Below are 24,207 nucleotides of genomic sequence, written 5' to 3'. Positions count from 1 at the left end.
GCTTCCAGACCAGCTAGTGAGAGCCTATTGTCAAAGTCCACCCTGATCCCTGCTTTCAGTGAAGTCAGGTTGGTAGCATGAAATCTACCCTGGCAGAGGGTACACCATGGACACCGGCACACTATACATCAGAGCTCCCTTCCCCCATACCTGCCCTAGACCTGAGTGTCAGACATTTACCACTGCGTGATTCCCTCTCCTTGGCAGTCTCACCAGAACAGTCCCTCTCCCATCGCAGACCCACTGCCCCTTACGGTCTGGATTCCAGCTGCCCGACCTTGCTCTAGGGAAGGTTCCACCTTCAATCACTACCATGACCTACCCTCTCTATTTTCCGCCTCCCTCTCAGTATGTGGACGCTATCCCAAGGTAAACGTCCTTCCCTTTGGCAGTCAGATTTGCTCAAGCCTCTGCTGCCTTAAATATCCTCTCACCCCCTCTCCTCTTCATGACGGCTAGGCTCCTCCAAAGATTGTCTACCTTCCCGCATTCCTCGCACCTCCTCTAGCCATTGTGATCTGGAATCCACCCCCAGCAAACTCAGGTCTTGCTAAAGTCACCAGCAACCTCCTTGTGGCTACCACCTATGGCAGGCTCAGTTCCCCTCTCCAGTGATTTCTGGGAAGCAGGGACCATCTGGCTCCTCCCTCTTGGTATGCTGCTACCCACTCCCTTACCCTCCCGTTCATCCTTCTGACGCTGCCTCTTCTGGGAAGCCCTCCCTGATCTACAGTCAAGGCCCGATTCCCATGATGTATGTTTCTTTCACAGCGCTTATCAGTTTGTAATTGTCTATGTGATTGTCTTCCCAACGGTGAACTCCACGGGGTCTGTTTTGCTCACTGCTGAACCCCAGTCCTACACACAGCAGGTATCCAAATATTTGTTGTTGAATGAAGTCTAGTTTTAGAAAAATGAGTCTGGCTGTGTGCAGAGAGAACGGACTCGGGGAGGTGAGGAGTGGCAACACTGGGCTGTGGGAGGTGATGGTGCTGGACCACGGTGGGCCGAGGAGCTACAGACGCGAGGCGTACTGCCAAGTCAGAACTGCCTGGATTTCAGGGCTTGCTGGCTAGGAAAGGCGGGCACGGAGTGCCAACGACAAGGGGAACCCCACCCCTGCTGCCTGTCTCAGTGAATGAGGTGAGCCTCCCCACAGCCCTCAGAGGTTCCATACCGACCACTGGCCCTGGGGAACCCGAGGGGAGAAAATCCCATGGCTGGTCCGCGTTCTCCATCTGTGCCTCACAAGGTGCGGTGGGGAAGACCCCCCCACCCCTTTGCGTCCCCAGGAACGGGGCTGGGCACACACAGGGCTGGGGACAGGGCGGCAGTGCTACATCTTAGGCGGACTGTGAGAACCACCAGCGTATCAGAGTCTCCCCTTCCCCCTCCCACTCCAGGTCACCATCTCCTCTGAAGCACCAGACGTTTATCCTGCCTCCTACCAAGGGGAGCCCATCTCCAGCTGGTCAGGCCTGGCTTTCTCCCCGGTCCGTGGCTCCAGCCCTCCTCGTGCTGAGGGCCTGAACAACACGGCAGGAGAGGCGGCCGGGATGCCCAGGCATCACCCTGCGGACGGGACCCAAGCCCGGGGCGGCCTCAGGGCCAAACCTGCCTGGCAGCGGGACACTGGGAGAGGCGGGTAGTGAGAGCTCTCCCATGGCAGACACAGGACACTCGCTCGTGCAGCTGACATAAGGCGGCGGCTACATCTGCCCGCGGTGCTCCCCACCCCGCCCCACTCACAGGGCAAGCACAGCCTCACTCACAGAGACAGGGGGATGGACAAGATGGCACGGGGATGGGAGGCCGGGTGGGACAGGCAGGCTCGGCGGAGGAAGCGCCGAGACTGGGCGGCGGGGTCCTCATGGAGTGGTTTATTACGATTCCATCTCACAAGGCAGGTGGGTGGGCGGGCGGCAGCGGCACACGGACTCCAAGCCCCTGACAGACGTCTGCCTCGGGCGCATGCAAACAGTGCAACATGGTCAAGCGCAGACACGGGGCGACCGAGGCAACACGGACAAGGAACACGGGGTGGGGAACGAGGCTGGGGCGATGGGTCCCTAGAGAGGGGCCTGGTCTCCCCAACCCTTGTGGGCAGGACAGGAAAAATAAGATTCGTACTTCTTGTAAAATGCCCATTTGCTGGGTACTTTCTTTCTCCTTATCTTGAAAAATAATAAAAAATAAACACACGGAAAAAAATCTCAAAAAAGGAAAGGGATAAAACTCTAAGAAGGCGAGATATGGGAGGCCAGGGGGAGCCTGACCCCAGTAGGGCTCCTCAGCCTCCTCCCTTCTTGGCCCTTGGGCGGGGTTCCCAAAGCCCCACAGGTGGGTCCATGAGAGAAGGTGCCAGGCCTAGGCGGGGTCTCCGGGGGCCAGAAGGGGGCGCAGGCTGCGACAGAGAAAAGAGGCCCACGGTCCTGCTGGGCTCAGTTCGGGTTTGGGCCCAGCGAGTGGGGCACCAGGTCCGCAATCTCTCTGGGTTCAGTCCCCACAGGCCCCCGACCTGGGCGGAGGCCGGCAGTCACAGGTGCAGCTCGTGGGTTTTGATGTGCTCCAGCTGCTCACGGAGCTGCAGGAAGGAAGGCCGCATGGCGGCGTCCAGGTGCCAGCAGTTCTTCATGACCTCGTAGACTGCAGGTGGGCAGCCATCGGGGGCGTCCATCTTGTAGCCCTTCTCCACCCGCGGGACAACGTCCTTCAGGGGCTGCGGGCAGGTGGGTGGTATGCATCGGTGTAAGGCCTGACCCCGAGGGGACCCCCACTCCTCCCTAGTTCCGCCTCAGCCCCGGCCAGGGGAGCGCCTGGAAGGTCCCGAGGGCAGGTCTGCAGCTTCTAGGCCTCAGGCCGGGGAGGTGGGGCCCAGCCGGTCCCTCTCCCTGTCACCCCCTCCCTTGCTCCAAGCCCCACCCAGCCCCAGCGCCCACACTCACAATTCTCGGATAAGGCACTCGCCCGAAAGAGTAGATTTCCCAGAGGAGGATCCCAAAACTCCACACGTCAGACTTGGTGGAGAATTTCTGCCGGTTGGATGGGAGAGGCAGTGTCAGGTCCTGGGAACTGGCGGGTGCGGGTGACCCGGGAACCCCACCCACCACTGCTCAGGCCCTGAGGAGAGGCGCGCCCACCTTCTCTCTCAGGGCCTCGGGGGCTGTCCACTTGACTGGCAGCTTGCCCGTGTCCTGGGTGCTGGAAGCTTCCTTGGTGAGGCCGAAGTCGCTGACCTTGGCCACGTTGTCCTCGGACACCAGCACGTTGCGGGCTGCCAGGTCCCGGTGCACGAAGTTGTTGCCCTCCAGGTATTCCATGGCCTCGCAGACATCTCTGGGGGCGAGCCAGCCACATGTCCCCTCAGACAGGGATCCCATAGCAGCCACCCCCCCCAATCAGGCATTGCTTCACTCACAGTGAGAACTTGAGGAGACAGTCTCCGCCCAGCACCGACCGACCCCGAGACCGCAGGTAGTCCACCAGACTCCCCTGGGGGCAGGACAGACAGACCAACAGGCCCTATAAGTCAGACTTGCCCTCTAGACCCTGGGAACAGTGGGCCTGGGGCTGGGTAAATGGCGACACTCGAGGGAGGTGTCAGGAGAGGGGAGGGGCAGGGGAGAGGTCAGGACGTCACTACTGAAGGAATATCAGAGTCTGGACACTGGACGCTGTGCTCAGCAATTATCATGCATTATCTCTTAATCTTCATAAATCTCTGAGGTAAACTTTGTTACTACCTCCATTCACAGATGAGGACCTGAGGTTTGGAGGGGTGACACAACTTTTCCAAAGTCGTAGTGAATAACTGATGAGCCAAGACAAAAGCCAAGCCCTGGTGACTTCAAAGACCAGTTGGAGAGAAGGGACCGAGGGAGCAGGGGCCCAAGGGTCTGGTGGGGGGCTTGGGGCAGCTGGAAGGCTCGAGCCCCAGTGTTTAGCTCCAGGCTGGCAACTGGACCGCGGGGCAGGCACACACCTTGGCCATGTACTCGGTGACGATGTAGAGCCCACCTTTCTCCTCTACGATCACGCCCAGAAGCTGTACCAGGTTGCTATGCCGAAGTTGCCTGGGGCAGGACGGGGTGGTCAGAGCCTGCCAAGCCTCCGCATCACCTCTTGGCCCCGGGTGACCTCCCCACCCCCTGCCCCAACTCACGTCATGACCGAGGCTTCAGCCAGGAAGGCCTGGGCAGTGGCGTCGTTCTTAATGCACTTGACGGCGACTTTGTTCCCTCGGTAGTCACCTAGCATCACGTCTGGGGCAAGAGAGTTGGGGGTCGTTTCCTGGACTCCCCCCAGTCATCAGCCTCTCCTAGGGCTCCCACCCTCTCTGGCTCACCTCCAAACTCCCCCTTCCCAATGGTCTGCAGCAGCTTCAGGTCCTTCATGTTCAGCGCCCAGCCGCCTGTGGGGGGAGTGGGTGGTGAGTGAGGGGTGCTGAAGCCAGAGCGGGGGTCACAGCAGAAGCAGACTGGACTGTGACTTATGTGGGGTTCCCTGGACGTCTCCAGAGCCTCCAGGAGGGGGTAGTGCCAGGAAGCCCGGGTGGGATGAGGCGGGTGGGCAAGTGAGGAGTGGGCGTGGGGGGGTGGCACTCACTGCGGAAGAACTCATCCTGGGCCGCCACGGTGCCCTCCATGACCTTTGGCTTGATGAGGCGAGTACAGAGTCCATCTGCGTCTGAGGTGTAGTGCTGTAGAGGGCAGGGCAGGCGATCAGGGCCAGCCCCCTGTGTACCACCCGCGGCTCCCGTGCACTGCCCTGGTCTGACCACCAGATGGCAGCAGAGGCCGGTCCCACCCAGCCCAGAGATGCTTTGGGTCAGGAGGGCTCTCCATTTCTAGCAGGGGTTAGGGAGGCCCCAGACACATGGTCCATCTCCCATGCTACCCCACACCCAGGTGCTGGACGGATACCGGGTTGTTGTGATCACTCTGGGCCTCACCAGCATCCCAAAGCAGAGGACAAGCCCTGGCTCAGTCTAATACCAGCCTCTAGCCAGGTGTGCACAGGACCCTCCCCTGTCATAGGCCAACCCAGGCCAACAGGGGGAAGGTGCTGAGAGTGAGTACAGGAGGCATCTGGAGGCTGCCTGGGGTAGAGATGGCCTTGGGAGCTGCAGGGACATGTGGGCCGTCAAGATGAAGCTCATGAGGACATGTTTACGTACACACAGCTGGGCATACAGCTCTATGAGTGGCTGGAAGGAAGCTAGTTCTGGGATCAGAATACTCAGATTCTAGTCCTGGCGCCTCCAAGTCACAGCTGTGTGACCAGAGGCAGGTCTCTTAACCGCTCTGAACCTCTGTTTCCTGGCCTATGAACTGGGGTACCACCTCCCTGTGCAGGCATTGTGGGGTCAGAGCTCAATGCTGGCACACAGCACGGGCTCTATCGAGGCATGAGGAAACATGGGCTTGCAGAGGCTGCAGGACGTGCCCAAGGTCATCCAGCTAGAGTGGTGGGACTGTAGCCGGAATCAGGGCCGGCGCGCTCCGCTCACCTCCACCAGCTGCATGAGGTTCTCGAAGTACACCTCCTCGTCGATGCTAAGCTTGCTGGCGTGGTATATGATGCGGTAGTGCTCCACCTTGCCGTCGCAGCTCACGCACAGAGTGTAGTCCCCGGGGTAGTTGGTGCTCTCCCGCACCAGGAACAGGCCTGTCTCTGGTGGGCACAGGAGCCGCTCTGCCTGCTCCCGCGTGATCTTGCCATGGAACCAGCTGCGGGGAGGCCAGGACTGGGGTCATGGTGGCCCAAGGGCACTGCCAGGCTCCACTTCCCGAAGGCCCTCCCTCTGGCTGGCACCTCTCCACAGTTCAGGGCTCAGACAGGCTCTGGAGGCCCTCATCCTCTGCCTCCTGCCCTTCTTTCTTCAGCCCTCCTAGCTCCGTCCTCCCCTTTGAGGTCCGGCACCCATGCCCTTGCCCTCGTCTCGAGAGGCCCTCACGGACATCCCAGCCCCTCACTCTCGCCTCCCTGCTCTCCGGACTCTCTTCTAGGGGTAACAGGGCTCCCCGTCCTCCTTCCTCCCAGACTGGGAATTCCCAACCGTACCCAGAGGTACTCACGGCATGAGGCTGAGCTTGGTGCCTGCCTTCACGCCCTCCCGCTTCTGGACGTAGTTGGCTGGGATGATGCCCTCACGGCCCACCTTGTTCTTGGCTTTGTACCAGTTGGGGTCCTGGGGAGAGGGGAGCCCAGACACGCTCTCAGGCTCACCCTCCCGTGCAGGGGAGACAAAACCCAGAGGTAGGAAGTGGGTAGGGGTGTGAAGTCCCTGGTTACCTTGGTGACAGCTACAATGGTGAGCACGTCTCCTTTGCAGAAGGGAAGGTCCTGCTCAGCAGTGCCGTGAAAGTTGTACTTGGCAATACATTCTGTACCGGATGGCCAGGCAGCCTGCAGGGCAGGCGACACGTGGGCGGAGAAGCCTGGGGCCCCACCCACCTGCAAGCCCTCAAGGTCACAGCCTCTTGGCTGGCCTCCCTGAGTCTGGGTGAGGTGCCCTTTCCCTGGAGAGCTCTGGGTGTCTTCTAGCTGAGACTTCCCCACGGCCCCCAGACCTGTGCTCCCATCTTGAGGGCCATGCATCTGACAGTGGGCCCTGGAATTCCATTTTGCTGAAAGCCAGGACTGGGGAAAAGGGGAATGAATCGACCTGAATCCTCATTCTCACTCTTCTGAGCACCCCCGTGGTGGTGGTGGGGATACTCCACTGCCCTAGAACCCTGCCCCTGCAGTACCTGAATTGCCGACATCTTCTCAGAAGATCTGGTATCCCCGTGTCACAGGAAGGCCAACCTGTCACTTGGTACCATGAGAGCTGTGGGGAGAGGGGAAGATTGAGGGAAGGCTGTGAGAGGAGATGGTTCCCTCCATCACTGAGACCCTACTCCTTCCCCATAGCAATGCGAACAGATGCCAGAGGCTTCCAGAGCTGGGACCTGGGGCAAGGGCTGTCCTTTCCAGTCTCAGCAGGCTGAGGGCACGGGGCAGGGGAGGAGGCAGGGGATGAAGGCTGAGGACCCCCAAGGACAGAGGGCCGTCAACCCTGAGCCCATTGTGGCCTTACAGCCCTTGGAATGACCAACAGAGGCTACAAAGCGTAGTGGGTAAGTAGTGTCTGCCCCACCAGCCCCCCATGGCTGGATATCAACTAAGTGGTCTGTGGGGGACCACAGGGCAGCTGTGAACCTGGGGAAGGTGCTTGGGACCTTGGGAAAGTCCCTTGTCCTCTGTGGGCCTCTTAGTTCTGTCACCTATAAAAACTCACCCAGGCAGTATCTCTGAAGCCAAACGTATGCCAACCCCATGGCCTGGCAACCCTACTTCCCAGCACACACCCAAGAGAAAACAGGGCAGGCACTGCTGACACAGGCACAGGAGCACACGCAGTAGCACGGTCTGTAACGAACCTCACACTGGGAACTGCCCAGACGCCCGTGAGGAGTGAGATGGATAAACTGTGTACATTCACAGAGTACTGGCCAGCGGTAAACATGAATAAACTACAGCTACGAAACAACACTGATGCATCCAAACATGCTAACCAAGACGCCAGACAGAAAGCACACATGCCTTGTGATTCCATTCGTATAAACTCCACAGTCAGGGGATTTTCCAGTGCAGGATGGCGACTCCCCTTGGAGGAGGCAGCGACTGGAAGGGGGCAAGTTCAACTCTGTAGCGCTTCACTGAGCTGTACCCTTGTGGCTGGTATACATTCTGTTTACTTCAGTAAAACTGACTACCCCGAGATAGCTACCTCAGCCAACCCCACGCCCCAAGAGCAGCTAGTCAACCCCGTCTTGCACACATACTCTTTGTGGCCCCAGCTCAGCACTCCCTCTATGACCAGCATCTTCCCAAACACAGCCCAGAGCCCCCGAGTACCTGTCCCAGGAAGCAGAGGGATGGGGCTACTGTTCTCTTCTGACAGATGAGGAAACTGAGGCTCAGACAGGGCCAGTGACTACTCTGTGCTCACAGTATGTTAGAAGAAAAACTCCTCCATGTGCCTTGTTCCCAGGCTCATTTGCAGGACACACAAGGCCTGGGGCCTGGTTGACACTCACAAACTTTACCACCTACCCCAGGCCAGGCGGTGGAAGAAGACATTTGAGTGCAAGTGCCTAGGGGTGTGAGGTGAGTGAGGACTGCAGAGCTTAGGTGGGCTTCCTGGAGGAGGGAGCGCTGGAGCTGAGCCCTGAAGGTTAGAGGGCTAAAAAAGGCAGGGGCACCCCAGGCTGGAAGCCCATGGTGAGGAGGGCGGGAAACAGACCCTGATGGTCTGAGCACCCCGTCAGTCTGCGGCAGGGGACCGTGTGTACTGGGTCCGCCTGGCACAAAACTTGTAGGGATGCGGGGGCTTCAAATGCTGACGTGAGGAAACAGGGTTTGCTTCTGAGGGCCATGGGGCATCAGCAGGGGAGTGTGTGGTCTTGGAGACCAGAAGGAGCCGGGGAGAACAGAGGTGGGGAGAAGCACCACTGCGTCCAGGCCCCATTTCCAGGCTTCCCTTCCTCCCGGCATACATAGTGCTTCCTGTCCCAAGGCCAGCCCGTCAACCTCTGCCATCTGGGCAGGGAGCCTGGGGCACAAGAAGGATGAGCCTGGACACCCCTACACACACACATACATTGACACAACTGAGCCACCATGAGTATAGGAAGCACCTCCAGGCCCCCAAGAACCACATGTGGGAGCCGTGAGCTCCTCTTGCCCCCATTTTATAGAAATGGAAACTGAGGCTCATGAGGTTTGAACAACTTGCCCTACGTCGCACAGCTAGTTAGGGGCGATGGTCCGGAACTTGAACGGGGGTCCCTCTGTGGCTGGCTGGGTCCCCAATCTTCAAGACCTTCTGAATAGGGGCTCTGCCAGCTCTCCACATCCCCTTGCCTCCCCCTCCCTCGCAAGATTCACCACCACCAAGGGAGAGAGGGCGAGGAGGCTGAGGCACCATTAGTCACCCTCCCAGCTGTCAGTTTGCAAACACTCCCTCCCCTGCAGGCCTGCAGCTGCTGCTGCCGCCTCCCCACTGACTAGATGATAATAACAAAAATAATAATAGGCCCTGTTTGCTGAGCACTTATTCTGTGCTGCGCCCTGTCCTTGGCACATTATGGCTCATCAAATCCTCTAACAACTGAGAGGGAGAGGCTATTATTATCCCCATTTTACAGATGAGCCAGGCTGAGAGGCAAGTGACCTTACCTGAGGCTACACCTCCAGTGAGCGTCCTGCCCCACGCAGATGTCATATGCCTGAGCCAGCAGGCCAGTTCGACCCCCACCCCTGGTGCCTCCTGCCTTATGTGCACGCACCATGCGGGGGCGGCCAGGAGGCTGGGACCACACTGGCCTCAAAAAGAGAGTGCAAGGGAAGAGGGAGAATCAAGCGGTGCTCAGAGGAAGGGGCAAGGCCAGGAGGGTCAGGGTGGCCTGCCTTGAGGGTCTGGGTTTTGACAGATATGGAAACGAGAGGGAGGAGCTAGCCTCTCCCCTTTGCTCTACTGGCTATGACTTCAGGACTCAGTTTCCCCATCTGTACAATGGGCTGGTGACAACCCTACAGCTCCCAGGGCTGTTCTGAAGCCTGCTTTCTTCCCACAGAAATCCTGCCAGCAGGAGCTGCAGACCCTCTCTGATGGCTCCTCCCTGGCGAAGTCATGAGGCCAGGAAGGTCCCGTCCTTAGGGCTCTGAGGGTCCAGCCGGGCTATCCCCTTCCAGGTCAGAGGCCAAGAGTCAGAGTGGCTGGGAGGGGCTACTGCGAACCTAGGCCTCTAGTCAGGCCTTGATCAGGCACAGAGGGGCCCTTCCAGGGTTATGTGAACCTTGTTTCAGGCCACTTTGTGGAAGAAGTGCAGGAACTTTGTCCAGGGAGTCAAGGGCTCTGAGTCCTGTTCCTGGCTCTGCCACCAACTTGTTGTGTGACCTTGGGAAAGTCCCTTGACCCTTCTGGGACTCACTGGCTCTCCAGCACCTGAACCAGATCCCTTTCTCACCCGCTGCTCCTAGGACCCTGGTACCCCACCCACCTTCCCACCTTGGCATTCCCTCTCCACTCCTTCCCCCTTCTCTACCCAAGGAACTTCCATTCAACCTTCAGGGGTTGCACGTGTGCCTAAGAAAATGTAGTAGGACAGTCCCTGCAGTACTGTTTGTTGTAGCAAGAGATTGGGAGAAACCTTTATGTCCGTGAATAAAGAACCAAGTAAATATATGACCAGATAGCCTGAAAAGGCAACAACACAACTCCAGCTGTTGTGGGGCCAGGATGGATCTCTGGGTGCTGATACAGAAACCTCCCCACGATAGAGTAAGTAGAAATGGCAAAAAGCCAGCTCAAGTCACGAAGGAAACGTTGCTGGGGGAATAGGACAGTGACATGGCATCTAAGTACCACCCTCCAGATTAATCAGAGAGAGGAAAAAGCACCTCCACCACAGGGAGATGTGGCAGATACCTCATTAACCGAGTGATCAAATTAAGCATCACCAATAATGAGAGGCGCACACTGAGTGCCTCCTGCACTAAGGAGGGCACAGCATCCTCTGTGCGATGGGCCCGCAGAGCTGCTTAACCTGACTCCAATCAGGAAGACGTAGGCAGACAGAGACCAAATAACCGGCCTGGACTCTTAGAGTCAATGTCATAAAAGACAAAACAAACAAAGAAAGGCTGGGGAATGTTCTGGATTAAACAAGACACAAAAGAAACATGAAACAACAACAAAATGGTAATTATGTGAGGTGAATGATGTGTTAAGTAACCTCATTGTGGTAATCGTTTCACAATATGCACATATATCAAATCATCACACTGTATACTTTAAACTTACACAACATTAAATCGCAATTATATCTCAACAAAGCTGCAAAAGAAAAAAAGAAAAGAAAAGACACATGATAGCAAGATTCAATGAGTGATTCTGAATAAGATTCTGGATCAGAGGGAAAAAATAGCTATAAAGATCATTTGGGGACAACTGGGAAAATGAAAATGTTAGATAATGTTATGGAATTAATGTTAATTTTCTTAGGTGTGATCATGGTACTGTGATTATGTAAGAGATACACGATAAAGTACTCAGGAGAGAAAGGTACGATGCCTGCAACTAACGCTCAAATAAATCAGCAAAAAAAAATACGTATACACATATGTCCATGTATATAAAAGAAGAGGTAAAGCGAATGCGGCAAAATGTTAAGAACTGGTGAAACTGGGTAAAGCATACATGGGTACTCATGATACCATTATTTCAGCTTTTTGGTAGGTCTGAAATACTCAAAGACCGAAAAAAAAGCAGGGTGCAGGACATCACCCATGGTATATTACAAATTATTGTTTTTTAAAAGGACATACCATTCACCCCTAACCTTAGATATGCATGGATTATCTCTGAAAGATAGAAGAAACTGATAACAGAGGTTGTCTCTGGGAATGGGAAGGAGTAGTGAGTATCAAGTTCAAGGGAAACTTACTGTTCGTTGTATATTTGCTATTTTGTTCTTTTAACTTTTGTTTTTTTAACCACATGCATCTATTACCTTCCCCCTAAAAATAAGATTAGTAAGAAAATCAATAACTTTTTGAAAACCACTTGTGCCAGGAGCCTTCCGTGGCTCCCCAGCTGTGGTGGCTGCTGGGGCCTCCAGAGCCTCTCACGCCCCATGCTCCAGCGAGAAGCTCACTGACCCTGTGGGAGCCCCTGCAGGAGGGGAGCCGGGCCCAGGGCGGCCGCTCAGCACGTGAGTGCTGAATGAATGAATGAACCAACAAACAACAGGGGGAAGCTAGGCTGGCTGCACCACGCTGCGGTCCCATAACCGACAGGACTATACTTAACCCCTAAGGGACAGCAGCTGCCACCCCACCCCCACAGGGCTGGGGGACAGGGGGCTTTCACTCCGACTTCCTGCCCCAAACCCTGCTCCCAGGAGTTCTTGTGCTGGGGTCCTGGGAACAGGCTGGGCATTGTGCCCAAGCGCTGAGGTCAGTGACCACAGCCTCAGGCAGGCCTTTCTTGGGAGCCCAGGCTGGCAGGCAGGGGGGAAGCCCAGCAACTGCCCTTTGCCTGCCTTGGGGAAGCTGTAGACCCTCACAGCCTAGCACGTGCTGAGGGCCAGTGTAGGTTAAGGGGCTCCTGCTCTGCCCCCCTCACCAAAACTCCACTGCCTAATGGGGCGTGGGAGCCTTCAGTAACTGTTTACACCCAGCTAAAAATAGCCACTGAAAAGGGAAGTGCACAAGAGACCTGGGGGAACTCTGGGGGCCATGGCCCCCAGAGACTCTGGTCCTGCCACAGGACCCAGCTGGAGCCTCTGCGGGGCAGGGCAGCCCCCAGAGGCAACAAGCAGGTCCACCTTGCCCTCTTATTCTTTGAGCCACTGTTTCAAGAGGCTCCCTGTGAGCCCAGCTCCATGTGTGGTAGCCAGGATGGACAGGAGGGGGGAAGGGCCCGGGAGGTCCTGCCCTTGGGACCCCAAGAACGCTACTCAGCATCTCTCCTCTGTGCGCAGCCCTGCTCCAGCCCTCCTGGCTACCAGCTGATCAGTCCCGGCCAGGTGTGCTTGGGGCCTCAGCAGAGACAGACAAAGGCCACTGGGGAAGGCTTCCAGGAAGAGGGGGTGGGGAGGGGAGGATCTCAGGTAGAAGCCACTGTGCTAGCTCCGGCCAGGATTAGGATTTCAAACCGCGGTACAGAGAGAGTTAATGAAGGCGGGAGGAGGCTCAGGGTGAGGCGGGTGAGGGTCAACAGAGGCTCTGAACCCAGGCAGCCTGGCACACAGCTCTGCGTTTCTGATTGGGCACGCCCCTCCGAAAGACACCTGAGGAGGGCGGGGCACCAACAGCAGCTGGGCTGGTTTGGCAGCAGTCAAATCAGCCCCACCTCTGGTTCTAGAAGCACAGGGCACCCAGGCTGACGGCACTGTGATGCCCCTGGCGACACACCAGGCCATGGGGCTGGAGGCTGGTTCCCACTGAGCCAGATGGGTGGTCCCAGAGCCCTCAGCTGGGCAGCTGCAGAATTGGGCACAAGACCCCTGGAGAGGCCTGAACCTCCCCGGGGGTCAGGAGAGGGCTGGAAGGATGGACGGTCCCACTTTGTCTCCAGTGTGAGCTGCCCCACCCTCACCCCCAGGGTTCCCTCAGCATCCAGCACCCCTGCCCTAAGGGGAGGGGTGAGTTTAATGGCTGCAAAGTGTTAAAGACCAAATTACAGCAACTCACTGGCTTTTCTCCTGCCCCCCAATGGCTCAGTGGGGGCTGGAGCTAGAGGAGGCTAGTAAGGGTAGCCGCCTTCCCCAGGCGCTGCTGCAGCCCGAGGCTGACACTCCTGGCCCAGAAAGGTTTCTAATTACCGCTCAGGAGCCTAATTACCTACATGTGCTGGGCAGTGGGGACTCCAGGCCTCTGTTCCGCCACCCACCTCAGCACAGGCTGTGGTCTTTGCATCTTCATTTGCCTACATTTACATACAGCCTCTCAGCACTGACCTCCAACGAACCCTTAAAAACCAGAGCGTCCTTGTCCCTCACCCCAAAGTCCCCTAGGCACGTTACAGGTGGGGAGATTGCGGCCCAGAGGCCGGTGAGCTGGCCACCAGATTCCTGGTCTCCCCATCTCAGAACTGGGACCCCGAGAACACATGGCTCAGAAGGTAAAGCTGAGGGGGCCCAACTCAAAGGACGTACAGTCTTGCTACCCAGTGTAGGGAGAAGGGTTACCAACACCCTCGCCCCACGGGATGGACTGTAAAAATGAAAGCATGAACAGTGAGAGCCTACTGACCCAATCCTGCCTTAGTTACTTAATCCTCCAAAAAACCCCATGAAGTTATACTGCTGATCTGTTTGACAGAGGAGGAGCCAGGCTGAGGAGGATCACCCAGCTTCCAAGGGGTAGAGCAAGGATTTCAGCTCAGAGTTGTCTGAACCCGGTCGGGACCCCTCCACCCTTCCCTTGGGCAGGACAGATGACAGCCTGGACAGAGAGGTGCGAGTGGGCAGCTGAGGGGAGGTCCACCCAGAGATCGGCCCTCCTGCTCTGGGAAGGATGGGTTACATCTGTGCCATACCGTGCCTCGCACAGCAACTGGAGAAGCCAGCAGCCCTAGAGAGTGGAGGAGCTCTAAGCAAGGACCTCTGCCCCTACCCTGTCTCTTTCTCAAACGCCTCTTGATTTTCATGGCCCTTCCTCTCCAGGAAGCCCTCCTGGCTGCTCCAGCCTACGCAGATCCCCAGCTTCTGAGCTCCCCGGAGCCCTGCCAGGAAGTTGGAACCACAGGCCTCTCCCTACTGACTGACTCCTCTCTGACTCTGGCCTCTTCTATTGGTCGGCAGGGGGGCCTCAGGGTTCCTTCTCTCCTCTCCCCTCCAGTCTCCCTGACAGCATGGGCCACAGACGTCCGGCCGGTTGGGGAGCAGCGGCTGGGCTGGGCAGGGCTGAGAAGCAGCAGCCTGGGTGTGCAGGCGTCAGATGACACCCAGGTTTTCACCCACCCACAAGGCTTCCAACTGTGCAGAGAGGAGGACCCGCGGGGAGGAGGGGGGCACCAGGCAGCCTCTCCTGCTTCTAGGGGCCTAGACCACGGAAGGGGAGGGGAGGCGGAGGGAAGCTGCGGTTGGAGGCCCAGTCCCACTGAGGCGTACAGAGCTGGTATGTGATGAGAAGCTACCCTCATCACAGTACCTCAAAACCAGGAAGAGAAACTGAGCTGGCAGAAGGGCGAGCTGGGCTGCGCGGGGCCCTCAGGTCCCTGGGGGCCTGCCAAGGGGAGCTCTTTGGACAGTCGCTGGACAAACCACTTGTCCCTCCCAGGCCTCAGTTTCCCCACGGGAAAAATGGGATTCTCTCCCTGGTCCTGCCAGTCTGACCCTGATTGGTGCGGGCTGCATCATGCCTGACACAAGAGACACCCCCCAGTTAGTGGAGTACTCCTGGTCCCCCAGCAGGCTCTGGCCTCTCCCGGGTAGCAGGGCTTGGACCCCCGAAGTGAGCCTCGCCCTGCCTGCTTCTCCCCTCAGCCACTCAGGGAGCACACTAGCTCTTCCTCACCAGCTCTTTATTTTTAGGTCTGAATTTGACTTTAATCATTACTTAGCGGATTCTATTTCCAGCCCTTGGATGAAGGGACCCAGAGGAGAGGAGGAGGGGAGGCAGTGCTCCCTGCCTGGTGTGGAGGGTGGCCTGCCTCCTCCACCCATCCTGTCCCCAACCAAGGAGGGGGGGCACTGAGAAACTCCCAAAGTGCTCACCCCAGCCAGGCCAGCATCTTGGAGAGGACCGCACCCTGTGACCTCATCCCAGCCCGAACTGTGGGACAGGAGGGCAGTTGTAATGCCCGCCTCCCCTGCGCCAAGACCAGGGACGAGGGGGACACTCCAAAGGCAAAAGTCTGGTGGCCGGAGTCCGAGGTCATGTGCCTAGGAGCCCTCTGCAATGAATGGGCCACCTTGGGGAGGACCCTCTACCTAGGTTAGTCCTGAGCCATACCAGGGTCAGCTGGGGCTATGGTCTCCTAGGCCCTGGGAGTGCCAAGCTGACTGTTTTCCTCCTACTGTCCATGGGCTGACCCTAGCAGGGCACTCCCAGTTCTCTGATCTCCACAGACGTGGAACAAGAGGAAGTAAGCGATGTCACAGCAGTACACGCTCAGATTACACCTGGGGAGCACCTGCTGAACAGAAGGACACTAACACACAAGACTTCCCTAGTGATTTGTGGACCATCTATGTTCCCCTTCAACTCCCAGCTGGGAGGCTCTCGAATCTCTGCCTCTGACCCCAACTTTCTTCCCTTCCCCAGCCACTGGGCGGGAGGATGAGGCTGGCATGGCTGTCCCTGGCTTGGGGCTCCGGATGCCGGGGTTCCTTGCTAAGACTCAGTTTTCCCAGGGAAAGTAGGCCTCTATCTCCACTGGGGAAATGTGGGGCTGGCCTAGGAAGCAGCTGAAGCTGGGGGACAGGAGGCAGCCAGGCTCTCAGAGAAAAAGCCTTGTCCATTCAGCTCTGATGCTGAAAGAACAGAGGGAGAATGGGTAGGGCCAGGCCCCAGAAACCAACCAGTAGCCCACCTTCCACATGGTGATGGGGACGGGGGAAGGCAGAGAGGGGGGACAGGATACTGGCCAGAGCAGTCTCTGAACACAGGGTTTCTGAAGGGCTCCCTGGGCAGAGACCACCCTTGGCTGGGTGAGCCATCAGCCAGCCCTGGCCCGGGTGTCTTCTGCACACGCTGAAGCAGCCTGCAGTGGGCATTCCTTCAGCAAAGCCTACCCCTTCTCACAGAGCGCCTAGTGGATGCCAGGGGGTGTGCCAGGCACCTTCTAGTACCTTGGTTAGTTAGTTCCGTGTCCGCACACTCCCCTCTGAAGTAGGTATCACCGTCCCTGTTGTGTATATAAAGGAACTCTGGCTCAAAGGATGACCTGTCCAAGGTCCCTCCTCCCTGGCCTAAATGGCACAGCTGGGCCTGGAATCACGTTGGTTAGGTGCCAAGCTGCCCACTCTCTCCAATACTCTCAGCTGCTTTGGGGGCCTGCAGTAACAACAATTACAACAGCAACAGACGGGAAACAACGATGCACAAGCTTGTAAGAGGGTTGGGGTAAGGCTGCTGCGGCAGAGCTTTCGGGAATATTTTGTAGCTTTTTAGGAGCAAAGTTACACAGATTGTGTAGCAACATGAGAAAATGCCCAGATATGGTATTAAATGAAAAAAGGTGTGATGGCACGCATACCCAAATGAAAACAGCGACAAAGGCAAAAAAGATCAGGAAAAGACTGGCTGGGAGCTCGAAAATACTAACAGTCACTATGCCGGTGAAGAAACAGTGGGTGAATTTTCTGTGTTCTAAATTTTCTGTAGTGCTGTTTTGTTACTTTCTAAATTCAGAACCCTAATACTATTTACCTACATACGTAGTTTTCTGAGCTCAGATTTGCTTCCTGGGGACCCACCTGCCACCCAGCTCTGGTCCTGGTGTCTGGGACATCAAGGGATGGCCCTTCTGATTTAGGACAGCCCCTCAGACACATGAGGGTGCTTCCCTACCTTCTCGTTCCCAGACCAAACACCTTTGGGGACAATGAGGTTCAAAACCTCCCAAAGAACAAGCTCAGAACTGGACCCAAGCCGTCCTGCCAGATCAGGCTTGTTGGGGCGGCCACGTCACACTGTGAGCCCTGGGCCTCTGTCTCTGCCTGTACTCTGGTCTGCTCTGTGATGGCTCAACCCCTTGGGGCCTGGTGCCCTCTGCAGCAGTGCTGGGGACCGTCTTTTGGTCCTTCTCTGTCCCAGACCCAAGGCAGAGAGAAGAGCAGGGAGGAAGACACCAAGCTCGCCACATAAAAAGTGAAGCCCTGCACACGTGCTTGCCTGAAGCCAGACCCCTTTCTACAAGGGTCTTGGGACCCTGGCCTGCACCCAACAGCTCACAGGCGTCCAACCATGTCAGGCTTCAGCCCCAGGCCCTCAGGCTGGCAAGGAAGTTAGGGCTGGGTGAGGGGAGCCTCACAGGCCCAACACATCTGTGTCCCCTCCACTGTGCATGTCAGGGCAACCGGAAACAACTCTAAATCAAGGGCAGAGGCCTGAGCGGGACGAAACTGCCAGCAGCCCCAAGGGGCCCCAGACACGGCTAAGTATCCCCCAGGGAGCCTCCCACACTTCCAGCAGCAAAAGGATCCTGTCACAGTCCCAGTCTCCTTCCTGCTGCCTTCACTCTGTTCCTGCTGGGGCCCCACCAAGAAAGACACTGGGAACACCAGGGTGTAGGGAGCTTGGAAGAGACACCCTGGGTGTCCCCACTCTGACAATGTTCCCATGCCAAGGCTGAAGGGTGCTCCTTGTGGAAACAGGGCTCTCGCCTTCCCCATCCAGATCCCATTCACCAGCTGGGCCAAAGGTGTATAGGAGGGAGAGGTCAGGAATGACCACCAGGCTGCTTCAGTTCAGCACCAGGGCTGCACCCCGTGGGTGCCCCACACACTCACCGCATCCCTCAGTGGGACCCAGCCTCAGGCACCAGGGGGAAATCCCACGGGCAGTGCCAATGCTGCCCGAGCCCAGACCCAGGCAGAGCCGGGGCCGGAAGCCCTCTCCCTTCTCTCTAGCCCTCTGTAGGGGAGCACGTGCTCACCCCACAAGGACCCATGGGCCAAGCTGGGGGCTTATGTCCCTGGTGGGTAAAGGCACCTGGCTGGTTTCTCTCTGCCCACAGCAGTCCAGCTCTGCAGAGCCGGGGGGATGAAAGGACAGACAGCCTAACTCTGCCAGAGGCCTGGGATAGCAACTCCCCCTTTAAGCCTCAGTCCCCTGGTTTACAAAACAGGAGGGAAGATAAACCCCTAGTTAAGTTCCAAGAATCTAGTGGCTGGACACGCCCCTTCCTGACACCTGGCTGGGCCCTGAGGAGCCTGGGAAAAGGGGCTGACAAGGCTGCCAGGAGGTGGGGCATGGTCCTAATGCCCAGTGTCACCTCCACCAGGACAGAGGCCCAGCCCAGTTTCCCCACCCTAGGGTCAGAGGTCCCTTGGCTTAGGCCTGGTCTTCTGGGAGGCCGAGGGTGACAGGCTCAACCTCTGGCAGGCTCAAGGGAGGTGGCTGGGCCCTGGGCTTCCTGGAGACGGCAGGGCCTCCGCAGGGGAATGCGGGAGGGGTCAGAACCAGGCAGGCCAAGGAACCCGCAGGGAGGCCCTGGGCCGGGAATGGCAAACCGCCCATCCTCCTGGGCCCTGGCCCATGCCGACCCCCTCCCTCCAGGCTCCAGCCAGCCCCCACAAGAGGGGGAGGACAGACTCGGGGTGGCCAGAGACAAGTCTGTGGGGCTCGAAAGGTAGTACCTCCCTCGTGCGCTCCCCTCCCAGTCGGGCTGGGCTGACAGTGACTCCCGGGAGATTTCGAACCCGGGAAGGAGGGTGTAAGGGAGGTGGGGGATGGGTGTGGACGCCACGGCAGCTGCAACAGAAGCAACAGAAGCGGGACGAGCGACCTCCACCCACCTCCCGCCGGGAAGCACTCGGACGCCCACCTCCTCCAGGTCTGTCAGGCACTCACCTCTCTCGGGGCACTGCGGTCCGGGCCACCTCGCTGCGGGCAGCATCAGCGGCCTGCGGGGCAGTCCATGCGGCCAGGGGGGAGGGGAGGGGCGCAGGGGTCCCCGGGTGGTGCGGTACAAAGAGGTCTGGGTGCGAAAGGAGGGGGAGGAGGGACGGCCAGACAGAGGCAGGGGGACGGCCTCGCGGCCCGGGTCGGGGAGGGAAGAAAGGCGGGGTAAGGGGGGCGGGAGGGAGTCGGGGGGAGGAAACAATGTAGCCGGCGCGGCCCCGGTAGAGTTCCGCTTCCGAAAGCCGCCACAGAGGTTCGATTTTGGGACGTTGCGCCGGCTGCCCCGGGCTGCCCCGGACCCTGGATCGGGGCCGCAGGGGGTCCCCGCGTTCCACGTCCCGGAGGCTCCGGCGGCCACAGGCTGGCTGGGGCGGGAGGGACCGCTGTCCGGGGGATGGCCCCGACGGCGGCGCGGCCGGGCGATCGCCCCGCTCGGACCCCACCCCGGCAAGACCTCCGGGCAGGGTGCGGGGTGGGGCGAGAGCTAGAGGGCGACGGTGGTCTCAGTGGCGGCGGCCAAGCTCGGCTCGCCCTGGGCTCCGCTGGGAGGAAGCTCGCAGGCCTGGCGAGAGGAAGCGCGGCCCGGATCCTCCGCCCGCGGCAGCGCGCCTGCGCGAGGGAGCCGGCCCGGCGCGCCGCGGGGCGTGGGCCGGCGGGGCGGCGCCCCCTGCCGGGCTCCGGGGGCACTGCGGGGGGGGTGTGTCCGTGCCCACGCCCTGCCCCCACCTGCCCACTGGCGCTGAAGGATTCTGAAGGCCCCTCACCGAGGGCCGACCAGCCCGCCTTGGAGCAACCTCCAAGCCTTCCTCGGGCGCAGCTCCCCCGATGTAGAGCGATTGAGGCCAGGCCTGGTCCCCTCTCCTCGGATCTGTTTGTGGAGAGTGGGCCTCACTCACAGCAGCATTTATAGATTCACAAGCATTTCCTGGCGCTGAGAATGTGACAATTCAGGAGTCTACTAGTAGGACCACTTCGTTACCGTCAAGGAGTTCCCAGTACTGACAGGCCAACAGACAAGTGCCAAGAGATAACTGATACAAGTGAAGAAGTGGTGTACAAGGTCCACAGGAAGCAGAAAAGAGGGAAGGCCTAATGAGACTTCACAGAGCTGGGACCTTAGGCAGAAGGAACAGCATGGACAAAGGTAGGGAGAGGTGAGAGCACTTGATGGCTCTGGGAACTGTAAATAGCTCAGTATGGCTGCAGTTTGCAGTGTGGGTCCAGGAAAGTAGTGGGAGATGGGCTCCCTGCAAGCCCCAGAGACAAGAGAGATCCAAAGGGCCTTATGGAACTTTCCTGGACTTTGTTTTCAGCTTGGCAGCGGTGAGGAAGTTGTCAGTAGCTATGTGATTTTGGGAAAGTTACTTAACCTCTCTGTGCTCTAGTTTACCAAATGGGGGAAGTTATAACACCAACTTCTTAAGGTTTTGTGGGGAGGAAATGAGTTAATACGCTTAAAGTGCTTAGCGTGCAGTGGGCGGCACATGGTCAGCCCTTAGCTAAGTATCGCCTGTTATTATATATTACTGTTAACGAGGAGCAGGGCGTGATCTGCTCTGAGCTCAGGAGCAGACTGTGTGTGTGTGTGTGTGTGTGTGTGTGAGTGTGAGGGGGGAGCATAGAGTTGGGGGCGGGGGCAATGATGGAGGAGAGACCGGAGACTCCAGTGTGGGTACAAGGAGGCAGGCTACTCCCTAGGGACTGGGCCCCGAAGGAAGGGTCAGGATTGGTGGGGCAGGGGGGAGGGGTATTCTGTGGTGGGGAAAATGAGGTGTACAGGCAAAGTCTTGAAATTCAGAATAAGTGAGGGACTAGGGTCCTGGAGGAGAGTGAGTTGAGAAGGCAGTGTGGCTGTACATTGCAAAGAGCAGAAGTTGGGTGTGCCTCCCCAGACAAACTGCAGGATGGCCCTCTGACCCAATGCACCCCTTGGCCAGTTTCCAGAAAGGAGCCAGCCCTTCAAGGAGGGAAGTGGTAGTCACACCACAGCCCTTTGAGGAGACATCCAGTAAGTCTCAGAGATAGCTATGGTGTGACAGGAAAAAGCATGGATTTGGGGTTCAAATTGTAAAGTTAAATTTCAGCTGGGCCACTTCCTAGTTGTGTGATCTTGGGCTAGTTACTTAACATCCCTGAGCTCAGTTTCCTCCTCTGTAAGATCAAGCTTAAAATGCAACTGTCTCACAAGAGATGGTGCAGATGCAGCAAGATAATGGCCTAGGGGTGGGGGAGGTGGGGAGGGTGTTCAGCTTGGCTGGTTTCCCTTTCTTTCCTCTGAGGTCAAGATGGAATGATAAAGTAGGACCGGATGGGGCCACCTCTCAGCCTGAAGGAAAGTACTTCAGCAGCTCTGCGAAGGCTTCTGGAAGGGCCAAGTTGATATCTCCCCTCCCCTGACTGAATCAGCTGGCAAAATGGGAAAGGGCTGTGGGGATATGTGGAAAATGCTCTAATCCCTGTCCCAGTTTTTCACCAATGCATTTTCCTTTACCCCCAAACATGTTTGACATTATCCCCTGGGTTTGCTGTGGCCTAAGTGTGAACTTTGGAGTCAAATAGACTTGTATTTGCATCCTGGTTCCACCTCTTCACGGTAGAATGCAATAAATTTGTTAACTTCCCTGAACCCCAGGCACAGGGGACAAATCAATAAAGGGTCCTGCTCCACAGAGCTATCCTCCAGTGGAAGAGCCAATGAACTTCCAACCTCACCACCATTCATTCATTCATTCATTCCCTCACTCAAATACTTACTGAGCACCTACTAAGTGCCTGGCACTATCCTGGATGCAGGAGTTGAAAGGGCGAGAAAGACCACTGTGGATAACCATGTGGTTATCCCCTCATGGGATAAATAAATAAGCAGGGCAATCAGACACTGTGGCATGAGGGCAATGAATGCTTGATGGAGGAGAGCACGGGGCGGGGAAACAGACACAGAGGGCCCAGCAGCTTAAGGGACAGCCAGAAGGCCAAGGTGACAAGACCAGCAAGCGAGGGGGAGTAGTATGAGAGGAAGGGGCTGGATCTGGTAGGGTGTTATGGGGCGGGTGTTTTATTACGTGAGTTTGGATTTTATTACATGAGCGCTGGGGAGCCGCTGAAGGATTTTTAAGCAGGGGAGTGACACGATTGAGCAGAGGTCAAGAGACCAGTGAGGAGACTTTGCATATTATGGCCAGTGATGATGGGCATGGACCCCGGTGGACAAAAGGGAGCCACGCGGCAGCTCTGGGTGATGGGCTGTTCGGGGGAGTGAGGCCCCAGGAGAAAGGGGGCCTGATCCTTAGGTCCAGCTGGAACATGGGGAAATGCTGGTGCTTTTTGCTGAGGTAGGGAGGACCTGGGAGAGGCGCAGGCTGGGGGTAGCGCTCAGGAGCTGTACTTTGGACAAGCTAAGGTTAAGACACCTGTGAGACAGGGAGATGTCAAGATGGCGTTTGGAGCCACGTTTTACGGACAAGGCCACTGAGGCTTGAAGCACTCAGAACTTTCCCAGAGTCCCATTCCCAGAATTGGGGTTCCAATCTGAGGACCTCCAAAGCCTGGGGCACCAAACAGCCTCCCCTCTCAGCAGACCCTAGGAAAGGAACTCATCAGAGAAGGGTCTTCTGGTTCTAGGATAGGGGAGGAAATTTAAGAGGAGCCCCTCCCTGCCAGGTAGGCTCAAGTGCTAGCTTTCCCAGGCTGAGCTGTTGTCCCCACCTTCAGGGAATGGAGAAAAGAGGGGAGGCTTGAGACCCCTGGATGTGGGAACAGGGCTTAGGACTTCTGGCTGCATTTGATGACATAATGCCACCGCAGTAGCTCGATGCAAAGTTGGGTTGGTAGCCAGAAATCCAGAGCTTAAGCACCTTTATGGGTGGACTGAGCTCTGATCCCAGGGTCCCCTGGGAAGGAAAGGACTTCCCGCCATGCTGCCTCCTCCTCTCCCCCAGCCTCTTTGCTCTGAAATGACAGTTTAGAGAAACTGGTGTGAAATAGTTTGAAACTCAGACGTCTGGGCAGTCCCTCGGGGCAGAAAACAGGAAGCCAAGATTAAAGGCAGATTTCCAGCAAAGTCCCCTTCTACTTCCTGCAGAGCAGGTGCTCAGGCTGAGCTGACTGTGGGCAGCTTCCCTCGCTGACAGCACCTCTGGGTGGCTCTGCACAGGCCGGCTCTCCTGCTTTAGGAGCTGTTCTTCAACCTCGTCATCACCATCCCCACAGGAAGCTCCTGCCAGGCCCTTGGGGGAATGAGCCTCCTGCAGAAAGAGGCTGTGGAAGGTGGAAGGAGGCACCAACAGGAAACAGCACCTGGGGACACCTAGGAGGCAGTGAGGCCAGGCGGAGAGGGCATGGGCTTTGGGATCGTTCAGCCCTGCTGTGAGTGCCACTCCTTGCTGTAGGGTCTCACTGACCTGTGGGAGTGGGTCGAGGGGTAGGAGCAGTGCAAGGGGGGGCTTCAGGGAAGGTAGCCGGGGAGACTGGACCAGTGCTGGGGCCTGGGAGGCCTAGGGGAGGGCAGATGCAGGAGAAAGCAAGTGGCCACAGTGGCCATCTCAGCATCAGGGACCACTCGGCGGGGTGGCCAAGATGATATCCACAGCTGCTAAAGTCTCAGGGAACCAGGGGCCAGCATGGGCCTCCCCCGTGACCTCTTTCCCTTCCTGACCCACAGGAGAGCTGGCTTCCGTGGGCTCCGTCAAGGCAAGAAGCTACGCCTGCCTCATGCAGAGGCAAAGCCGTGACCTTCCAGATAAGCCCTGTGTTCTCCTCAAGGGGCCTGAGACCCCACCCTCACCAAGCTGTCCTTGGGAGGACACCTGCATCCAGAGGCATCACGCGTTGGAAACCTCCCTTCTTGGGTGGCTGAGTTTATCCCGAGGACAAGGCATTGGCCTGGGAGACCCAGGTTCTAGGGACAGACTGGCTTCTGATTTGGGGCAAGTCCTCCCCATCCAGGCCTCAGTTTCCCCTCCTGTGTACCGAAGGGTTGCATCTGGTGATCTCCTGCAGCTCTGACTTCGTGTGCACAGGTGGAGGCCCTGGGCATGGGGAGGGTGGGCAGCTGCCAACGGACTCCAACTTCTGTCCCCCTGG

The 24,207-nt window shown here is 57.7% G+C and overlaps 1 protein-coding gene across 1 annotated transcript; it reads right to left on the bottom strand.

Annotated features, from left to right (window-relative positions):
* Positions 1 to 1,743: 1,743 nt before the first annotated feature.
* On the bottom strand, positions 1,744 to 19,673 carry CSK (C-terminal Src kinase). Its single transcript, XM_082836344.1, has 13 exons — positions 19,075 to 19,673; positions 6,753 to 6,832; positions 6,295 to 6,408; positions 6,078 to 6,190; positions 5,510 to 5,729; positions 4,606 to 4,699; positions 4,346 to 4,411; positions 4,163 to 4,262; positions 3,983 to 4,073; positions 3,419 to 3,492; positions 3,141 to 3,336; positions 2,946 to 3,032; positions 1,744 to 2,719 (listed from the first exon to the last, which is right to left on the bottom strand). The coding sequence occupies exons 2-13, from the start codon at positions 6,765 to 6,767 to the stop codon at positions 2,537 to 2,539; spliced, it is 1,353 nt and encodes a 450-aa protein (XP_082692470.1). The 5' UTR covers positions 6,768 to 6,832; positions 19,075 to 19,673; the 3' UTR covers positions 1,744 to 2,536.
* Between the last annotated feature and the right edge of the window lie 4,534 nt (positions 19,674 to 24,207).

The sequence above is a fragment of the Leucopleurus acutus genome (assembly GCF_964270905.1).
Source record: "Leucopleurus acutus genome assembly, chromosome: 1".
Taxonomy (NCBI): domain Eukaryota; kingdom Metazoa; phylum Chordata; class Mammalia; order Artiodactyla; family Delphinidae; genus Leucopleurus; species Leucopleurus acutus.
Note: the sequence above shows the minus strand (reverse complement) of the source record. Positions and strands in the feature narration are given on the sequence as shown.

Bases quoted from the DNA above. Each gene is read 5' to 3' on its own strand.
- CSK (XM_082836344.1), bottom strand. The intron at 4,700-5,509 runs GTGAGCGGAGCG...TGCCCTCTACAG, and splicing joins ACCTCATGCAGCTGGTGGAG to CACTACACCTCAGACGCAGA. The intron at 3,493-3,982 runs GTGTGTGCCTGC...TCCTGCCCCCAG, and splicing joins TCACCGAGTACATGGCCAAG to GGGAGTCTGGTGGACTACCT.